Raw genomic sequence first — 19497 nt, forward strand, 5'->3', positions numbered from 1 at the left:
TGGGAAAAATGAGTTGTAGACAAAGGCAGAGTTGGGAGGAGCCTTGCAAGCAAGAATGAAGGGGTTAAAATGATGAAAAGGTTGTAAAACTAGTAAAGAGATGTGTCCAGATGGTTGATGTAGTCAGAGGAGTGGGTGAGGAAAATAAATTCGGTGGCATTTTGAATAGACTGGAGGGAAGCAAGGTGACTATTGAGAAGATGGTTACTCTAGCCTAGGTGAGATTATCAAGGGACAATTGTGGGATTTGACAGTAGAGTTGAAAAGTAATGCATGGATTCTGAAAAATGTTGTACAACAAAAAGATGTACAATTTAGCAACAGTCTGAATGTGAGAGGTAAAGGAAAGAGAGAGCCCAGTAGGGCAAGTCTGAAGAACAGAATCATATTCATAATAAATTGTTTAAAAATCTGTTTGGCCAGAATATCAAACATCCACGTAGCTGTTATCCAGTAGCTGATGCATAATTGCTTCTAGAGTTCCAGGATAGCTATTGATTGGTTATCGTTGACTTACAAGTCCAAGATTTCATCTCTTCTAAGTAGGTTTGTGCTGGTTATTAAAATAAGCTTGGTTGTACATCATTTAAGAATAACCAAATAATGTGTTTGATTAATCTTATGCAATTCATTTACTCTGCCAGTTTATTCAAAGGGATACCTCACAATATATGTCAACATTTTTTTCATCAATCCAAAGAGAGGTTGTATTTTGTGCTTTCATTACCATATTCACCTTCTGGGAGGGCAGGTCTTCTCCTTACTTCCTGCCCTTACTGCATCCTATTCATTTAGTTTTGTGACACAGTTTTGCCGCTTCTTGCAGTCTGTTGAAACCTTTTTTCTTGTGTTTTTTTTCTTGATTACCTTTCCAACAACAGGTTGAAAACTCATCCCAACAGAACACCTTCCTTCCTTCACTTGCAAATACACACGAGTCTCTTCCAGGTTGTTGATCTAGACAGTTGAATCCCCAGCGTGAAAAGCATGAGGGGTGGATTTTACAGAAGGGGTAATCATGAGGGAACTCACTTTAACTATTCATCTTACATTCCATAGACAGAACAAACTGTTACCATTTTTTTTAAACTGACAAATTTTTATTTTTAAATCTAATAATGTCCAAATAATATGCAGGTAAAAAAAGCAAAAGTTCTGTTTTTATAAGCAAAACACATCTAAAGCATCTTATCTGAAGAAACTATATTGTTTCTTCACTTGCTCTACACTAATAAATACAAGAAATCCACAAATGAGCCCTCAGTTAACAACAAATAAAAATGAACAATTTTACTACAGAGATGTAAAGACAGTTGTCGAAAATACTTTTGCTACATTAAAATGTTAATTAACATTAAAATACTTTTTCTATAGTCAAGACAATATGAAATATGAAGACAAAATCCCAGTTGGTTTCTTAAACGATGAATGTTGTTTTTGGTTTGTTTCTGTTGCATGCCGTTGTCGTGTTAGCCCATACGTTGTGCCTACCAATAAAGTTTTTTTTAAAATCTATTTATACCAATTTGAAAGGTCCTTGCAAGTGTAGGGGTGGGGAGAAAGGGGAGGGGGATGAGAGTCTCAGTGGTGAGGAGTATGAATTGATTATGGCAGTGGACCACAACAAAGTTTCATGGTACATTCATTAAATAGGCAATACTTGGTTGACCACATGAGACAACAGGAAACCATTGGTCTGTCAACCAAAAAACCTAATTTAATGAACTAAGCCAGGGGCCACATTCTGCAACCTTTATTCATGTTAATTCGTATTTACTCACGCTAGTAATCCCATTGAAGGCAAGTGCTATTCAACCTCAGTAATGTTTTCAGAATCTCTTCAATTCTCTCATATTGGAAAATAATTGTACTTCACTGTTTTGATGGAGAGTTCTTTAGAACCCAATAGAAGTGTCAGTATTCTGCCATCCAGCAAATGGAATGGGATATAAACTAAAATTAATATTGCAAATGGTGGGAGAGGAGGAAAATATACACCCTAATCACAACAGGAATGCAAAATAGAGGAAACAGGAATCTGTTGGATTTCCATTGACATACTGTCCATGGAACAAGCACCGGCCATGCTCCAAGAACATCTTTATTCTTTTTTGAAGAAAGGGTCAGCTGGATTAGAAGATCCAGCTCTTGAATAGGTTAATATAATTGACTACATCAATAAAAGGTGATACACTTAAAAGCAATATATTAGCAATAAAATAGCTGGCTGTGAGGATTGTTCACAAAAGCCAAGAGACGGAAGATTATCGCATGAAAAATGAGAAAAAGAATTGGGGAAGATAAATGAGTATGTTAAAATAGATCTAAAGGAACATCCACCCTTTAACAATCTAATGGCTTGGAGTAGAACATCACCCCTCCAACATCTATAAAGTTAGAAAACATATAACTGTGCCTTTTATCATTTCCTCTTTCATGCATAGGCATTCCTTATTTTAACCAGCCTGCCTCAATTGGGCTTTATCATTTAAAAAAAAAAATTGCTCTCCTGAACTGTAAAACTAGCCTATGAGAATTCTTAACACTACCCCTGTTAATTTCCCTGAACACCATACTAGGTTTCTAAATGATTATGCTCAAAATACTTTAACTTTTGGGGATTTTTTCATAAGTGATAGTTTATGTAAGAGGTATCCCATCAAAATTGCAATCAGAATGATAGTCAGAAAAGCTGTCAGCATTGTCCAAGCATGTAAGAAAGTCTTTGGGAGAGCTCCAGTGACATATACACTGACAGTTGCAGACAATTCACAGTAACTGTATAATTTGTCCACAACAATGACTTTAAAGATATAAAAGCCATTATAGTGTGAAAAAGTGATCTTGTTCTTTTTATTTTGAGCAAGAATTTGATATTTGGCTGAGGGTGATACTAATTTAGGTCCATCGTGATTCTTACAGCTTTCATAGTTCATTCTGCTCCATGCAGTATGTGGATTTGGAGAATCTTGCTTTTGTATCAAAGCAGTCCAATTCTGAGGTTGAGAGATACAATTGGCTTCAGCAGCTGTCAAGAGATAATCATAATTATACATTCCATTAACTTCAAACACAACAAAGTCAGCAGAAACGTACTCCACAAATGTATTGTTTTCCCACAGTTCAAGGACTGGCAGCCAAGGAGTGTCATAATACAGCAGAAGAGGACACCCCAGTTCATTATACTTGTACAGAACTTCAAGATCACTTTGACCTAACTGTGGTGTGGCAAGAAAATTTGGATCATATAAATTGTGGCTGATAGAATAAGTGAAGTTATCTTGCAGTGTGCCTTGATTAAACAAGCCTTTGCTGCATGCTGTTGTGTTTTTAAAAACTTTAATATGTTTAGTAGGTGGGCAACCTACTTTGATAAGTGCAGACAAAGGATGCATATCAATGCAGCAGGCGCCTTTGTTGGGGATGTCCACAGTAAGGACAGACATCCCGCCAGAAGGGAATGTGTCACTGAAATGAGGGTCTGCCATGCCAGAGAACCACTGCTGCAGCAGCTGCATGTGTAAGCTGTATTTGGTGTTCCTGTCATGTGTGTACCCACCCTCTGTTATCTTTGCCTGGAACCCTAGCACATAAGGGTTGCTCACAGTCACCACTGGAAAAGCCCCAGTGCCTGGCTTTGGCACAAACGTGGCACTAAGGTTCAGCTTCTGCTGCATGTCGATATAATAGATCTTGTTGTGGAAATGGCCCTTGAGGATCTTAACTGGGCACTCTTGCAGAAATGGCCAAATGTCCATGAGCAGCCACTGCACATTGAAGGTGCATTTCTGGAAGTTATAGGCAGAGGAACTATTAGTAAGTACAGGGCTCAACACGGTTAGCATCCCTACCTTGTCAAACATCAGCACCGCACTGCACAGGCCTTTCTGGTGGCCGTTCTCTCCAATGTGCACCATAGTTCTGGAGACCATATCTAGGCTGCCATGGAAGAGCTGATGGTCCTGGGTCAGGACTGCAATCTCACTGTTGCTGGTGACCACGTGGCAGAGGCCGCTGCCAGGGAAAGAATGGGAGGTTCTGGGAGGCACCTGTGGCTGCTGCACAGTCACTGGCTCCACAAGCAAGCCATTATTGGAGGAGATCAGCAGTGTGTCTTTGGTCCAGAGGATAGTAAAGCCCCACAGGCGAGGGTGCTGGATACTCCGGACATCTGGGCCCCCGGTGGACTTCAGGTGGAAGCCCATGGAGATGTGGCTGTACATGTTGCTCATGTTGCCTCCAATGTATGTGAAATAGGCCCCTCCTCTTTTCCCTTCCCTACCACTTTGGGTGTGGTTGATGAGAATCCCAATCTGGGAGAGGGAAACAAAATTGTAGACACCAAGCAGCACCCCGTGCACTTCTGGGCTCAGCTTCAGAGGGGTGAACGTGTAGCCCCCATCCTCTGACAGGAAGATGTGGCTTTTGGAGGCTGAATGCCCAGTCTCATAGGCAAAAATAGTCATACTGATGGCTTGGCAGTCTGGGTCCTGCCCTGGGTAGCAGCAGTGGGTGTTCGAGAGCTCAGTGACCAAGGAATCGATCCCCTGTACTGGGAGCCATTCCTCCTCCCCAGCCACGAAGATGTAGAGATAGACCCGTCCATTTATCACCATTGCTAACCGATCTTTCTTCACAAAGGCCGTGGCACTGACTGAGGCATTTGGGGTCTCTAGCTCAGAAGGGATGGTCAGTGGCAGGAGGCTACTTTCAAATCCATCTGTGCTGAGGAAAACCACCTGTCCCAGGTACACAGCTGGACTGGGGCGTCCCCAAGGGTCACCATCATTACATGGGTACTGTAGAAGGGAAGGTTCAGTGCGGGTGAAACTCAGGATGGTGCCTGACGCTTTGTCCCGGGCACTGAAGGACAGACCTGAATACGCTAGCTTCTCAACAGTGCATCTCCAGGAAGCAATGCCTCCCATTTCAAAACACAGCCATAGCCAGAGTTCAGCTAGTGCGACTGGCCAGGAGTGGGGCATTTGTTGTGCTGTTGTTATAATATGCCTTACTACCAACTTAGTGTGGAGGCTGATACCTTGTGCTCCTTGTGGACAACAGCTCAAAATGGCTCCTGGCTCTTCTCCCTCCTGCTGTAAATTAGAAGGAAGTTCCGAGAGGCAGTTGGTGGCTGGGCTGGGCTATGGGTTGGGTGTGGCTGTCATTCTGAGTGTTTCCTATACAGTCTCTGTCATGTGTAAATGATGTCTGAGGCTTGCAGTTTTGTGGCTGATTCTACATTACTAGCAATTACCCCTTCTGCTAGATTTACCTCACATTTGCTCCACCCCATGGGGCAACAGCCCCAGTAGATATTGTGCCTAATGCTAATTTTCTGAGGGGTTTGTACTTATCACGGGTGCTCATGATCACAGAATCACAGCAACTATGGACAATACCCCAAACCAGTAGTTTCTTGAGTCTCATTCCTTCCCAAGGGGCAACAACCCTAGTGAGCAATGACCCCCGCAGAGGCTAGTAGCACTGTATTCACCTCAACTGTGCTTCCCTAATCTCTTTGTCACTGTACCTGGTTTGGGTCACAGCTGAAAATGCCCAATTCAGAACAGACTGTAGGAAACAGAGCAGACACCCCAAAACTGGTGGTTTATTCTATCATTAGAGGTCACCAAGCCAGTAAGAAAAGTGAGCTACTGCATCACTAAACTAGTTAACAAGGAGCCAGAACAGTCACCTATAGGCAATCCAGCCCCTATCACCACCGAGATAACTGGCCTTTGTGACGTCAGGTTGTTAAAACCAAAAGCACCACATGTAAGGTTTTTCCAGTTCCAGAGAACCAGCCACACACCCCAGGTGAATCTATAGTTCAGATCTTACCAAATACCAGGCTGCAGCCTAAACTAAACTAAACTTTTCTAAATAGAAAAGAAGAGAGTTATTAATTGGTTCAAGGAATCATACACATTACAATTGATTTCAGAGTGTAGGTCAGGATATTAGCAGTGAAGGTAATTCTGCTAGCTTGCAATAAATCTCTCTGGATCACACAAAAGACTGGGGGAGTCATCAGTCTTTTTTATTCTTTATTATTGCTAGAAATCATAGTCCAGAGATGGAGCAGGAATGAAGTCCGAGAATGATGGGACAGTCTGCAATTGATACGTCTTAGTCCAGGTGCCTGGAAAGTTACTGGTGCAAACATGGAGTCCTGGGTCTTGCTGAGTCATGAGCCATTCATTGCCTAGGTGCTGCCTGAAGGGATCTCAGGAAGGGTCCCTAGAAGAGCTGATTCTCCTTAATGGGCCATTAAGCAGACTGGCTAGCCAATCTGTTTTGTGCAGGGTTTAAATTCTCAGAGATTATGTCCACCCTCCACCCACAATCCCTTTGGCACTCCTGGCTTCAGCTGTGGGGTTGCGGGGAGGCGGTTGGGGTTTTAGCTCTGGGGTGGGGCACCGGGACTCAGAGATTTAGCCTGGGGAGGGCGTTGTGGCATGGAGGCTCGGGGCTTCAGCCCCATGGGGCGCACTGGGGCTCGGGCTTTCAGCCCAGCAGGAGGTGCCGGGACTCCCACAAGTTTTTAAAAATTTACCAGCACTTGGCTCCAGACAGCTCAGACTGAATTTAAACTCTGATCTTGGGGGTGTTACCCAGAAACACAAAAGATTTGAAAAACAAACACACAGTTTCATAACTTAATATACAATGATACATGCATGTAAACAGGATAATCATACTTTAGCAGACTATAACTTTTTCAATGATACCTTATGTCATAAATATAAAGGGAAGGGTAACCACCTTTCTGTATACAGTGCTATAAAATCCCTCCTGGCCAGAGGCAAAACCCTTTCACCTGTAAAGGGTTAAGAAGCTAAGGTAACCTCGCTGGCACCTGACCCAAAATGCCCAATGAGAGGACAAGATACTTTCAAATCTGGAGGGAGGAGAACAAAGGGTTAGACTGTCTGTGTGATGCTTTAGCCAGGAACAGATCAAGAATGCAGCCTTACAACTCCTGTTAAGTTAGTAAGTAATCTAGCTAGAACATACATTAGATTTCCTTTTGTTTAATGGCTGGTAAAATAAGCTGTGCTGGATGCCATGTATATTCCTGTTTTTGTGTCTTTTTGTAACTTAAGGTTTTGTCTAGAGGGATTCTCTGTTTTGACTCTGATTACCCTGTAAGCAGCGATGAGCTGCCAAAATCTTAACAGGTTCCCCCCTCACCCCACAAGGGGGTCGTGGCCTACCTCCAACCCCCCGGGACCCTTGATACATCCACCCCCCCCCTGTCCCCTGACTGCCCCCAGAACTGGGCAGGAGGGTTGTGTGGGCCACTGTAGTGGGTGCCTAGCCCCCCCAAGAGCCAAAGGGATCTGCCGGGGGGTGAGGTGGGGAGTCCTGGCAGTGCTTACCTGGGGCAGCTCCCAGGAAGCATCCGGCAGGTCCCTCTGGTTCCTAGGGGCGGGGTAGCATAGCTGGGGGGGAGCAGGGGGAGCGGTCGCTCCCCCAACTGATCATTTAAAAAATGGCACCTTGGGCACCAACTCTGTGGGTGCTCCGGGGCTGGAGCGCACCCACAGGGAAAATTTGGTGGGTGCTCGGCAGCTCCCTGCCCCAGGCCCAGCCCCAACTCACCTCCGCTCCGCCTCCGCCTCCTCCCCTGAACGTGCCGCCCCCCTCTGCTTCTCCACCCCCCCCCAGCTTCCCGCGAATCAGCTGTTCGCGTGGGAAGCCTGGGAGGGCTGAAAAGCAAGCAGCGGCTTTGCGCTCAGGCCCAGGGTGGTGAAGGTGAGCTGGGGCGGGGAGTGGTTCTCCTGTGTGCCCCCCCCCCCCCCGGTTTACCTGCTGTGGCGCAGGCGGCCCTCCTCGCGCGCCGCCCCCCCCCAGCTCACCTCCGCCTCCCTGGGCCTGAGCACGAAGCCACCACTTGCTTCTGAGCCCTCCCAGGCTTCCCGCGTGAACAGTTGATTCGCTGGAAACTGGGGGGTGGAGAAGCAGAGCAGGACGGCGCATGTGGGGGAGGAGGCGGAGGAGGAGCGGAGGTGAACTGGGGCCAGGCGCGGAGCAGGGAGCTGCCAGTGGATGCTCTGCACCCATGAAATTTTCCCTGTGGGTCTCCAGCCCCAGAGCACCCAAGGAGTCAGCGCTTAAGGCGCCACTTTTGGCCAGTTGTTAAATTTAGAAGCCCTTTTAGAACCGGTTGTCTCTCGCAGGACAACCGGTTCTAAAAGGGCTTCTAAATTTATCAACTGGTTCCAGCTCACCACTGCCTGTAAGGTATTTACCATCCTGATTTTACAGAGGTGATTCTTTTACCTTTTCTTTAATTAAAATTCTTCTTTTAAGAACCTGATTGATTTTTCGTTGTTCTTAATATCCAAGGGTTTGGGTCTGTGTTCAGCTGTACAATTTGGTGAGGATTCTTATCAAGCCTTCCCCAGGAAAGGGGGTGTAGGGCTTGGGGGAATATTTTGGGGGAAGACATCTCCAAGTGGGCTCTTTCCCTGTTCTTTGTTTAACATGCTTGGTGGTGGCAGCATACGGTTCAAGGACAAGGCAAAGTTTGTACCTTGAGGAAGTTTTTAACCTAAGCTGGTAAGAATAAGCTTAGGGGGTCTTTCATGCAGGTCCCCACATCTGTACCCTAGAATTCAGAGTGAGGAAGGAACCTTGACACCTTACATGACATACTTTGTACAAGATTTATCACAATTGTGCAATAGTGGTCATACATCAGTGATGATACATCATTATAAACATGGTCACCTCTCTCTTTTATACAGTGTCACACCTTTAGAAGCTGATCCCGTTGTGAGACATTGCCCTCTGATGTGTGTGTACCTTAGCCATGCAGCTCACCAACTGTCATGTTAAGATCCCTCTTTGCACTGAGTTGCTCTTATTGTTACATTTGTTGGTGTATTTCCCCTGTCATTTTTGATTTCTGCCCATTTTATTACTGGAAATAAAGTGGCTTCATGATGCTCTCTTGGGCTCTTTGAGCCAGCTGTATTAATGGTTGGGGAGGGGAGGGTTACTGGTGAAATATAATTTTAACAATAGTAACATTGAAATATTTTTGAAAGAAAAAATGAATATTTAGCATTTGCATCTAGATGCCTGAAATGGCGGTAGGGTTAAGCATCCCTGCTACAAAATCGGCATACATTTTCAAAGGAATTCATGTGGCTTGAATAATGGCTCACAGGCGAGGAGGTTGAATAATATTAGCCAACACAATCATGTAACTTAATGTATATCAAGATCTTCCAGACAATTGGAAGTAAAGGTTGGGGATGAGAAGACACTGTAGTCAGCAATCACAATTTTATTACAAGTGTCACTATATTTGGTGGGTGGTTTTTGTTTTTGAAATAAGTCTGATGATTTTCTAAGCTCTGCCTTTTATTTGCCTTTATCTAAAATGGCCACCGAGGCCTGCTCCTAGCAATGGGACTGAAGCCAGAGGCCGCCTTGTCCCTTTTACTGCTTGTAGGTGACACAGTATAGACTGCCACTAGCTCTCATGGTTTCATTACAAGTAACATGATTTGGTACCTGCTGGAGCCAATCTCACTATGATGTAAGAAGTCCCAGCACTCGGGTAAATTTTAGCCCTGACTGAGGGAAATCCCCTCTAGGTGGCTGCCTGCCCTACTTCCCTTCCTACTGGGGTAGAGCAACCAATCAAGGGTAGTGCAAGAAGCAGGCAGAGCTATCCCACTACCCCTTTAGGAACTGAGGCTTTTTGGGGTACAGGACAGGGGGAGAGGGAGCATTTGATACCTTCCTTACAGGAGAGGTGAGGAGAGGAAGGAGCAGAAAGACTGTTTTGCATACAGTGGCTGTGTCAGTGTGTGTGTTATGGGTGTTATGTCTTACGTATTGTTATCCTTTTTTGCTGGAATACATAGTTGAAGAGCAAGAGCCTCCTATTATTTTATATAAGTCAAGCACGTTTTATTCTTCTGGGAGTCTGCTTGTCTGCTCTTAAAGTGCCCCCATGCTTACCTGAAAAGGGTTTTTCTTTGTTAGCCTCTGGCTTTCCTGTTCATTTGTGTAGCAAGATACTCTTCTACTTGTGTGAAACAGTTTGTGGAGGACGCAATCAAGTTGTCATGTGATTTTCACTAAGCTTCATAAAACTGTCTCAAGAGCATCAACATTGTTGCTGTTTTTGTTATTGTCAATAGAGGAAGTGAAGCCTTAAGTCTCCTATAAAGGCTTGCTCTGGTTCCTCAGACAGATCACCCCGAAACAAATTTTTATGGCTTCAGTCTTTGGGCCATAGAGAGAGAAAGCAATTATATGAGTGACTCTGTAGCCTGGTAGTTAGTGCACTCACCTGGGAGGTGGAAGACCAGGAACCAGTCCCCCTGCACCAGTAACTTTTCTGATTATTTCTCCACAGTGGAACACCTTCAACAGGAGAGATTGAAGGACTCCCTACATCAGATTATCCCATAGCCCAGTGGTTAGGGCACTCACCTCAAAATTGGCTGATCCCAGTTCAGAGATCTAAATAATATTTAGTCCTGCCATGACTGGAAGGCACTGGACTAGATGACCTCTTGAGGTCCCTTCCAGTCCTATGATTCTATGAAAGCCTTTCTTTCCCTCAGGAAGGGAGGGGGATGGGATGAATCTGGTGTTAGCCACATCCCAGCTAAGTACCCTAGCCACTAGGGTAGAAGTTATGAAGGAAGAAGTCCTCCCCCACCTCAGCATTTAATGTAAGTTTATCTATAGGGGGCTGCAATGTGCGTAGTCAAAAGCAGAAACATAGCTCAGCAACTCTTACTGCTAAAACACAGGTGCCAGGTGAGGTTAGATGCTTTCAGGGCTCAGCGGCAGCTGAGTGGGGGCTTTATGAATCCCAGTGGGGCCTGATTCTGGGATTTAGATGCTTAAAGTGTCAATTAAATGCCTAGGTCCTTTTGTGAATTCAACCCTTAGTTTTAGAAAAATTGTATTTGTGCACTGATGAACAGACATGTGGCTGCTCTCTCACTTGCTTGTTCCAGTTAAGCTAATTCCTTATTCTTGAATATTGCTGCCAGCTAGTTAGGGCTGCCAACATTCTAATTGCAGAAAACTGAACAACCTTGCCCCGTTCCCTGCCGTGACCCTTCCATGAGGCCCTGCCCCACCCCTTCTCAAAGGCCATGCCTCCCGCTTGCTCTATCCCTCCTCCCTCCATCTCTTGCTGTCTCCCACCCTTGCTCATTTGCTCATTTTCATAGGGCTGGGGCAGGAGGTTGAGTTGTGGGTGTGGGCTCTGGGGTGGGGCCGGGGATAAAGGGTTTGGGCTGCAGGAGGGGGCTGTGACCAAGGGGTTTGAAGTGCAGGAGGGGGCTCAGGGTTGGGGCAGGGGTTTGGGGTATGAGCTCTGGGAGGGAGTTTGGGTGCAGGAGGGGGCTCACGGCTGGGAGTTGAGGCATGGGAGGGGGTGTGGGATCTGGGAGGGAGTTGAGGTATGGGAGGGGGTTTAGGGCCAGGGCAGGGAGCTGGGGTGCAGGAGGGGGTTTGGGGTGCAGCCGCTAGGCGGTGCTTATGTCAAGCAGATCCCAGGAAGCGGCCGGCACGTCCCTCTGGTTCCTAGGGGAAGGGGCAGCCACAGGGGCTCAGAGTGCTGCCCCCACCCACAGGCGCCACCCCTGCAGCTCACATTGGCTGCGGTTCCTGGCCAATGAGAGCTGTGGAGCTGGCGCCTAGGGCGGGGGCAGCACACTGCCCCTATGCCTAGGAGCCAGAGGGACATGTCTTCACTTCCTGGGAGATGAGCTGAGTGGAACTGGGTAGGAAACCTGCCAGCCCCACTGTGCCATCAACAGTTTCTTACTCTAAATACCTCTGTGGTTCTCATATGTACATTGCCAAGTTCTTTGGAATTCTAGCTAGAGTTAAACCTATAATATACATTGCTTCCACTAGAAATCTCAATGTGCTAATATATTTTCCAACTGCTCACTACTTGTGACATCAAATTATTTTCAGGGTCAGCAGTATTTCCGGAAGCTATAAATTAGGGTACAAGAGAGGAAAAATCACAGCATTGTTTTCTACATCTTTTTCTCTTTTTTCACCACGAAGTAGTGACCAGACCCATACCAGAATTTATATGAAAATTGATTTCTTGATGAAACATTTAAATAAAGATTTAATTATAATGTGTTTATACAATTTTACAAGAATAAACTCATTAATGTCTAACACACAACTTGGATGTTGAGCTCCCCTCATTAGATTAATATTACTTGATACCCCAGTTGAACATTATGACAGAGGCTGATTATAAACTACTGCAATGTTATATCTAAATTCAATTGACTTTTATGATTGCATGACAGTATCCAATGGGGTTTACTTTTTCAGACTAGAATAGAGGTGTTATGCTTCCACTGCGATCCATTGCCTAGACCTTTTAGCATATTTCATGCCCGACAAAGTGAGAAAGTTCATCTTTCATCTTTATTATACTGACTAATAAATCTGAGCTGTAGATTTTCATTTACTGAATGAGCTAATCTAGATACAGACTTTAAATGGAATGTTGAGATACTCTGTCTTGCTATTCACATGTGTTTGAAAGGTTATGTCTATACTACGAAATTAGGTCTATTTTATAGAAGTCTATTTTTAGAAATCGATTTTATACAGTCTATTGCGTATGTCCACACTAAGCACATTAAGTCGGTGGAGTGCGTCCTCACTACTGTGACTAGCATAGACTTATGGAGCGGTGCAGTGTGGGTAGCTATCCCACAGTTCCGGCAGTCTCCGCTGCCCACTGGAATTCTGGGTTAAGCTCCCAATGCCTGATGGGACAAAAACATTGTCACGGGTGATTTTGGGTCCATGTCGTCCGTCGCCCCTCCCTCTGTGAAAGCAACGGCAGACAATCGTTTCGTGCCTTTTTTCCATGCAGGCGCCATACCGCTCAGGTCAGCTCACCATCACTGCTGCTGTCAGCAGATGATGCAGTACGACTGCCTACCGTCATCATCCACCACTTCTGTTGCAAGTCTGCTCTCCTGCTCTTGTAAATGAGCTCAGTTGCAATAGAAAATTTCTCCATGTTGTTGTCATCCACCGCTTCCACTGCAACTCTGCTCTCCTGGTGCCATGATTCCAATTACCCTTCATCCACAGAACCAGTAATCTCATCATAGAAGGCGATTAGATTCGTCAGGCATGACCTTCCCTTGGTGAATCCATGCTGACTGTTCCTGATCACTTTCCTCTCATGTAAGTGCTTCAGGATTGATTCTTTGAGGACCTGCTCCATGATTTTTCCGGGGACTGAAGTGAGGCTGACTGGCCTGTAGTTCCCAGAATCCTCCTTCTTCCCTTTTTTAAAGATTGGCACTACATTAGCCTTTTTCCAGTCATCCGGGACTTCCCCCGTTTGCCACGAGTTTTCAAAGATAATGGGCAATGGCTCTACAATCACAGCCGCCAGTTCCTTTAGCACTCTCGGATGCAACTCGTCCAGCCCCATGGACTTGTGCACGTCCAGCTTTTCTAAATAGTCCCTAACCACCTCTTTCTCCACAGAGGGCTGGCCATCTATTCCCCATGTTGTGATGCCCAGCGCAGCACTCTGGGAGCTGACCTTGATTATTGCTTCTTGCTGTGTGCACCATAATATCTGTGAGAGTAAGGGAGAGACATTTATGGCAGGGTGGGAGGTTGAGGCAAATCACCTGGCGGCCGATTTTGAGCAGCCAGACACCAGAGTGATTAGAAGAGCACAGCAAGGCGCTCTGCACATCAGAGAGGCTTTGAAAACCAGTTTCATGACTGGCCAGGCTTTGGTGTGACAGTTGTGTGTATTTCTTCTTGATGCAAACCCACCCCCTTTGTTGATTTTAATTCCCTGTAAGCCAACCACCTTCCCCCTTTCGAAAGAAAGTAACTATTGTTATGAAACCATGCATTCTTTCTTTATTAATTAAAAAAAAAAGTGAGATAACTGACAAGGTAGCCCGGGTGGGAGAGGAGGGAAGGACAAGACCACATTGCTTATTGTGGCCACACTACAAATCTAACTGTTTGAATGACAGCCTTGTGTTACTATGGATGCAGCAGGGCTCTGTGCTCTTGTTGGCTTTCCTGCAGCTGCACCAGATGCTTCATCATGTCTGTTTGCTCCCCCATTAGCTTTAGCATCGCCTCCTGCCTCTGCTCTTTGCGCTCACTTAATGCTTTCCTAACCTCTAACACTGAACCCCTCCATGCATTCAACTGTGCCCTATCAGTGCAGGAGGACTGCATGAGCTCAGAAAACATGTCATCAAGAGTGTGGTTTTTTTGCCTTCTAATCTGTGATAACCTCAGGGATGGAGATGATGGGGGAGCATAGAAACATTTGCATCTGGGCGGAGATAAAAAGGCAGAGTAAAATTTAAGATGATACATTTGTCGTAAATATAAAGGGAAGGGTAAACACCTTTAAATCCCTCCTGACCAGAGGAAAACCCCTTTCACCTGTAAAGGGTTAAGAAGCTAGGATAACTTTGCTGGCACCTGACCAAAATGACCAATGAGGAGACAAGATACTTTCAAAGCTGGAGGGGAGGAGAAACAAAGGTTCTCTCAGTCTGTGTGTTGGCTTTTGCCAGGACCAGAGCAGGAATGCAGGTCAGAACTCCTGTAAAGGACTAATAAGCAATCTAGTTAGATATGTGTTAGATTCTGTTTAGTTTAAATGGCTGAGAAAAGAACCTGTGCTGAATGGAATGTAGATTCCTGTTTTTGTGTCTTTTTGTAACTTAAGGTTTTGCCTAGAGGGATTCTCTATGTTTTTAATCTGATTACCCTGTAAGGTATTTACCATCCTGATTTTACAGAGGTGATTCTTTTATTTTTTCTTCAATTAAAATTGTTCTTTTAAGAACCTGATTACTTTTTCATTGTTCTTAAGATCCAAGGGTTTGGGTCTCTGTTCACCTATGCAAACTGGTGAGGATTTTTATCAAGCCTTCCCCAGGAAAGGGGGTATAGGGTTTGGGAGGATTTTGGGGGAAAGACATTTCCAAGCAGGCTCTTTCCCTGTTATATATATTTTTAGACGCTTGGTGGTGGCAGCAATAAATTCCAGGGGCAAAAGGTAAAATAGTTTGTACCTTGGGGAAGTTTTAACCTAAGCTGGTAAAAATAAGCTTAGGGGGTTTTTCATGCAGGTCCCCACATCTGTACCCTAGAGTTCAGAGTGGGGAAGGAACCTTGACAACATTTCTGAGAACAAAAGGGAGACGTTTTCACAGTGAATCAAGCAATTCACAGCAGACAGCTCAATGTCACATTTCGCCTTTTATATTGAGTGCTTGCTGGGGTCAGGGATAGCTCAGTGGTTTGAACATTGGCCTGCTAAACCCAGGGTTGTGAGGTCAATCCTTGAGGGGGCCATTTAGGGATCCAGGGCAGAAATTGGGCCTTGGTTCTGCTTTGAGCAGGGGGTTGGACTAGATGACCTCCTGAGGACCCTTCCAACCCTGATATTTTATGATGACACATAACACACAGCTGGGCAACAGAATTTAGTTTTCATGCAGCCATGGTAAAGCAAAGGGTATGCGGGATTGGCTTCTGATGCATAACATGTGGGAATGGTTTCAAACTGCAGCGCCATCCTTTCCCATAGCAAGCAATGGGTTGGGTTTCACATTTAAAAGGAGGGGCTGCGGTTTTTCAGGTGGATGTGGAACACACACCTCCCCTACCCCACTGTGTGGCTATTCTCCGGGATGGTCTCTTTTAGCCAAGCGCAGACAGCCCAGCATGAATGGGGTCCTTTTACTGTTTCCTTACAAAAATTCCCCTATTTCAACCAGGTGACCATGAATGATATCACTCTCCTGAGGCTAACCCAGAAAGATATAGACCGAATGTTGCTTGAATGCGACCAAAACCCAGGACCATTCGCTGCCATGCTTTGTGTTGCAATGATTCCAGAATACTTTCAGAGTACCTCCAGGAGAGCTTCATGGAGATGTCCCTGGAAGATTCCCGCTCCATTCCCAGACATTTGAGCAGACTTTTCCAGTAGCTGTACTGGCTGCGAATGCATCCCAAATCTTCAGGACAAATCAAACATTAAACACTATTGCTTTTAAACCCTGTACTGTAGTTACAAATGTGCACTCACCAGCAGTGTCTTCTCCAGCTTCAGGGTCGGGGATCCCGCCTTCGGAGAGTATTGGATCCAGGGTGATGAAAAGGTCCTGGTTGCCGGGGAGAATGGATTCACCGCTTGCCTGTTGCGCATTCTCCTGCTCTGCCACAAAATCCTCCTCCTCCTGCTCTGCCACAAAATCCTCCTCCCTGTTGCATGAGACTCCCCCCTTGCAGGTGTCCATGGACAGTGGTTGGGTAGACACTCCCCCTAGAATGGCATACAGCTGATCATAGAAGTGGCATGTATGGGGCTCTGACCTGAAGCGACTGTTTGCCTCCTTTGTCTTTTGGTAGGCTTGCCTCAGCTCCTTAATTTTCACACAGCACTGCTGGGTGTCCCTGTTGTAGGCTCCCTCCACCATGCCCTGTGCGATTTTGGCAAACATATTTGCATTTCTTGTTTTTGATCGGAGTACTGCCTGCACAGATGCTTTTCCCCATACAGCAATCAGATCCAGTGTCTCCCTTTCGGTCTGTGCTGGAGCTTGTTTGCGATTCTGGGGGGACTGCATGGTCACCTGTGCTGCTGAGTTCGCCACGCTGACCAAACAGGAAATGAAATTCAAAATTTCCCGGAGCTTTTCCTGTGTACCTGGCTAGTGCATCGGAGTTCAAAGCACTGTCCAGAGCGGTCACAATGGAGCACTCTGGGATAGCTCCCGGAGGCCAATACCATCAATTTGCATCCACACTACCCCAAATTCGACCCAGCCAAGTCGATTTTAGCGCTACTCCCCTCGCTGGGGAGGAGTACAGAAGTCGATTTTAAGAGTCCTTTAAGTCAATGGAACGGGGTTGGTTGTGTAGACGCATTCATTTTAAAATCGACCTACGCGGCTAAATTCGACCTAACCCCGTAGTGTAGATTAGGCCTGAGTGATTCTAAATACTCAGAGGAGCATTAAGTTATGCGTAAAATACTCTGTTTACTGAAACATATGGCATATGTAATTATTATAATTCATGTGCAGCAAATCTTTTTAGTTTTATTTAACATAGTTAACGAAAACTAATTTCTTTAAGAAACAGTATGAAGTTGTAGAAAGGGAGTAAATACACCTAACCAACGGTATTAACATATATAACAGATTCTCAGCTGGTATAAATTTGCACTGCTGAGAGTCGGATCCTGAGTCTCTAACTGGTTTCTGCATTTAGCACTATGACCATTACACTGCCTCCATAGATAGCTGTATCTTTCAGAAACAAATGCCTTCTGAGCCATAGGGGTTTTGAAAATAGTCATATAGGAGACATTATTTGCTGTTGTCTTCCCTTCATGCCCCAATAATAGCCACCATTTAAAACCACGAGACGTTTCCAGTTTTAACTCAAGTTTACCACTCATACAAAAACATTTAAAATAAGTGTTTCCAAATCCAGAACAGCAGCTGAATCCCCTCTCAGCGCCTCACAGGATTAGACCTTCTTTTGTATTTGTTTAATTTGTAGTTGATGAACACTGGTAAGCAAAAGTTTTTGCTTTTCTGAGTAACTGGCCTGAATTTGTTGTTGCAATGTTCTTTCTGAGGGTGTTAAAATTCAAATTAGTCTTTTCGATAGTCTTTTCTATCATAAGTGTGACTTAGTACTCAGCATCTCCTATTTAAAACAGGATGTCTGCACTCTTTACTTTGGATGACTTTACACAGTGATGTATTCTTTCCTTTGCTGCCTAGTGCACAGGAGAATATATGCAATGGGATAAGGGCAGGAAGGCAGCTACGTGATAGAAAAATCCTTCACCGCAGGGCCACCTCCCTCCTTTATGTGGCTGGTAGGCACTAATGGCAGGAGCAGAGGAGCAGCACGTTTTCCTCTCTTAAACCAGAACATTTACAATGCAGAAATGCTCATGAATTACAGCTGTCCTGAAACAGCGGTTGCTCTGCCTCTGTGTCTTGAATAGCCCCCAAAAGGGTGTGGGCAGCTGGATGGCATTTCCCAAGCTACTGGAAACACAGCAGGTGCAGAAGGTCTTGGAGGAAGAACCTGGGCAGGGTGAGAATCATGGGACAAGGCTTTTGCTCCTGTGGATCTTGGTCCCCACAACTATAAGCAGCCCCACTGCCAGCTGTTCTGCAACCAACCTCAGCCTCCAGAGACAGTGATGGACCAGTGGTCCAGAAAAGAACACACTTCTTTGGAGGGCTGCACTGCCCTGCCACATGATGGTAAATGGGAAGATCAGAATCTGGACCATAACTGCATTCAGACCTAGCATTTAAATAGTAAACCCCATAGCCAGCAAATATATGGCTTTCCTCATGGAGAATGCTCTGAATTAATGGTTTTAAAGAAACCACTAGACAGCACTAGGCAATTCCTTTCGTTAAACAGGTCATTATGCCTGACTCATGTGTTTAGCCAGCTATGGATACTTGATGATGATGGTGCTAATTCATCATGATGTTCCCTACCCAGCAGCTGCACAATATGCCTTAACCAACGTACCATTTCCAAAGAACCTGGAAATTCACTTCACCCTTATTGTCCCAAAAGTCCAGTCTTGTCTGGCACAATTTCAATATAATCCTTTGAACTCTTGAGCCTCCCATCACATTTTCGTTCTAGAGAGATTACATACAATCCTGGCCCACAATAACACATCAACTTTGCATTTAATATAATAAGTTTGCCTGAGTAAAAAGTAAGTAAGGTCTCCAGGATTTGGCGCAGTAAAATGAGACATGGACTTCCTCCCTCCATCCCTAGCATTTTTCCACTCAGCTCTACGTTTCTCTTTACATAAATTTTCATTTATGGCAGTTATGGGAGTTAGTGCCCCAAATGAATTCAGTAATACTAATGACACCTAACTTGTCTTTGGTTTTGATTCACCATTAGCCTACAGTTTCAGTCTTTGATCACAAAAGAAGGGTGCCAAAAGAATATGCATTTTTTTTATCCACAGTACAAAACATATGCTGAGGAGGAAGGTGGTTGAGATGAAATTCAATGTAATAAAATCTTGAAAATGCCTCTGTGTGGTGAGACTGTGCTGCTTTGCTCCATGACCTGCACGAAGTTGCAAAGTTACAAGTGAGAACTTTAAAAAAGAAAGAGAAAATCATAATACTCATAAGAGTTTGAGGAAATATGGTCATTAGTTCTGCAGGTCTATTGTAAGATGTCTCGATATTAAACTGAACATACTATGCTTAAAGGGATTTTATTTGTGTTGGTCAACATCGATTTCACCACACACACACAACCCGAAGAAAAAATGTATCTATCGATACTTGACATTTCAGACAGGCAAAGTGAGAAAAATGATGCTTGAGCATTTATTAGAGTTGGATTTAAGATTATTTGTATATTTTGTATATGTGATATGGATTTGTG

General features: G+C 44.8%; 1 protein-coding gene across 1 annotated transcript; it reads right to left on the minus strand.

Annotated features, from left to right (window-relative positions):
* Positions 1–2597: 2597 nt before the first annotated feature.
* CATSPERD (cation channel sperm associated auxiliary subunit delta) lies at positions 2598–4928 on the minus strand (the record flags this gene model as incomplete). Its single annotated transcript, XM_084621085.1, has 1 exon — positions 2598–4928. One exon carries the CDS (start codon positions 4926–4928, stop codon positions 2598–2600), a length of 2331 nt encoding a protein of 776 aa, XP_084477211.1.
* Between the last annotated feature and the right edge of the window lie 14569 nt (positions 4929–19497).

This window comes from Lepidochelys olivacea, assembly GCF_965140295.1.
Source record: "Lepidochelys olivacea isolate rLepOli2 genome assembly, chromosome: 2".
In the NCBI taxonomy this organism is placed as follows: Eukaryota; Metazoa; Chordata; order Testudines; family Cheloniidae; genus Lepidochelys; species Lepidochelys olivacea.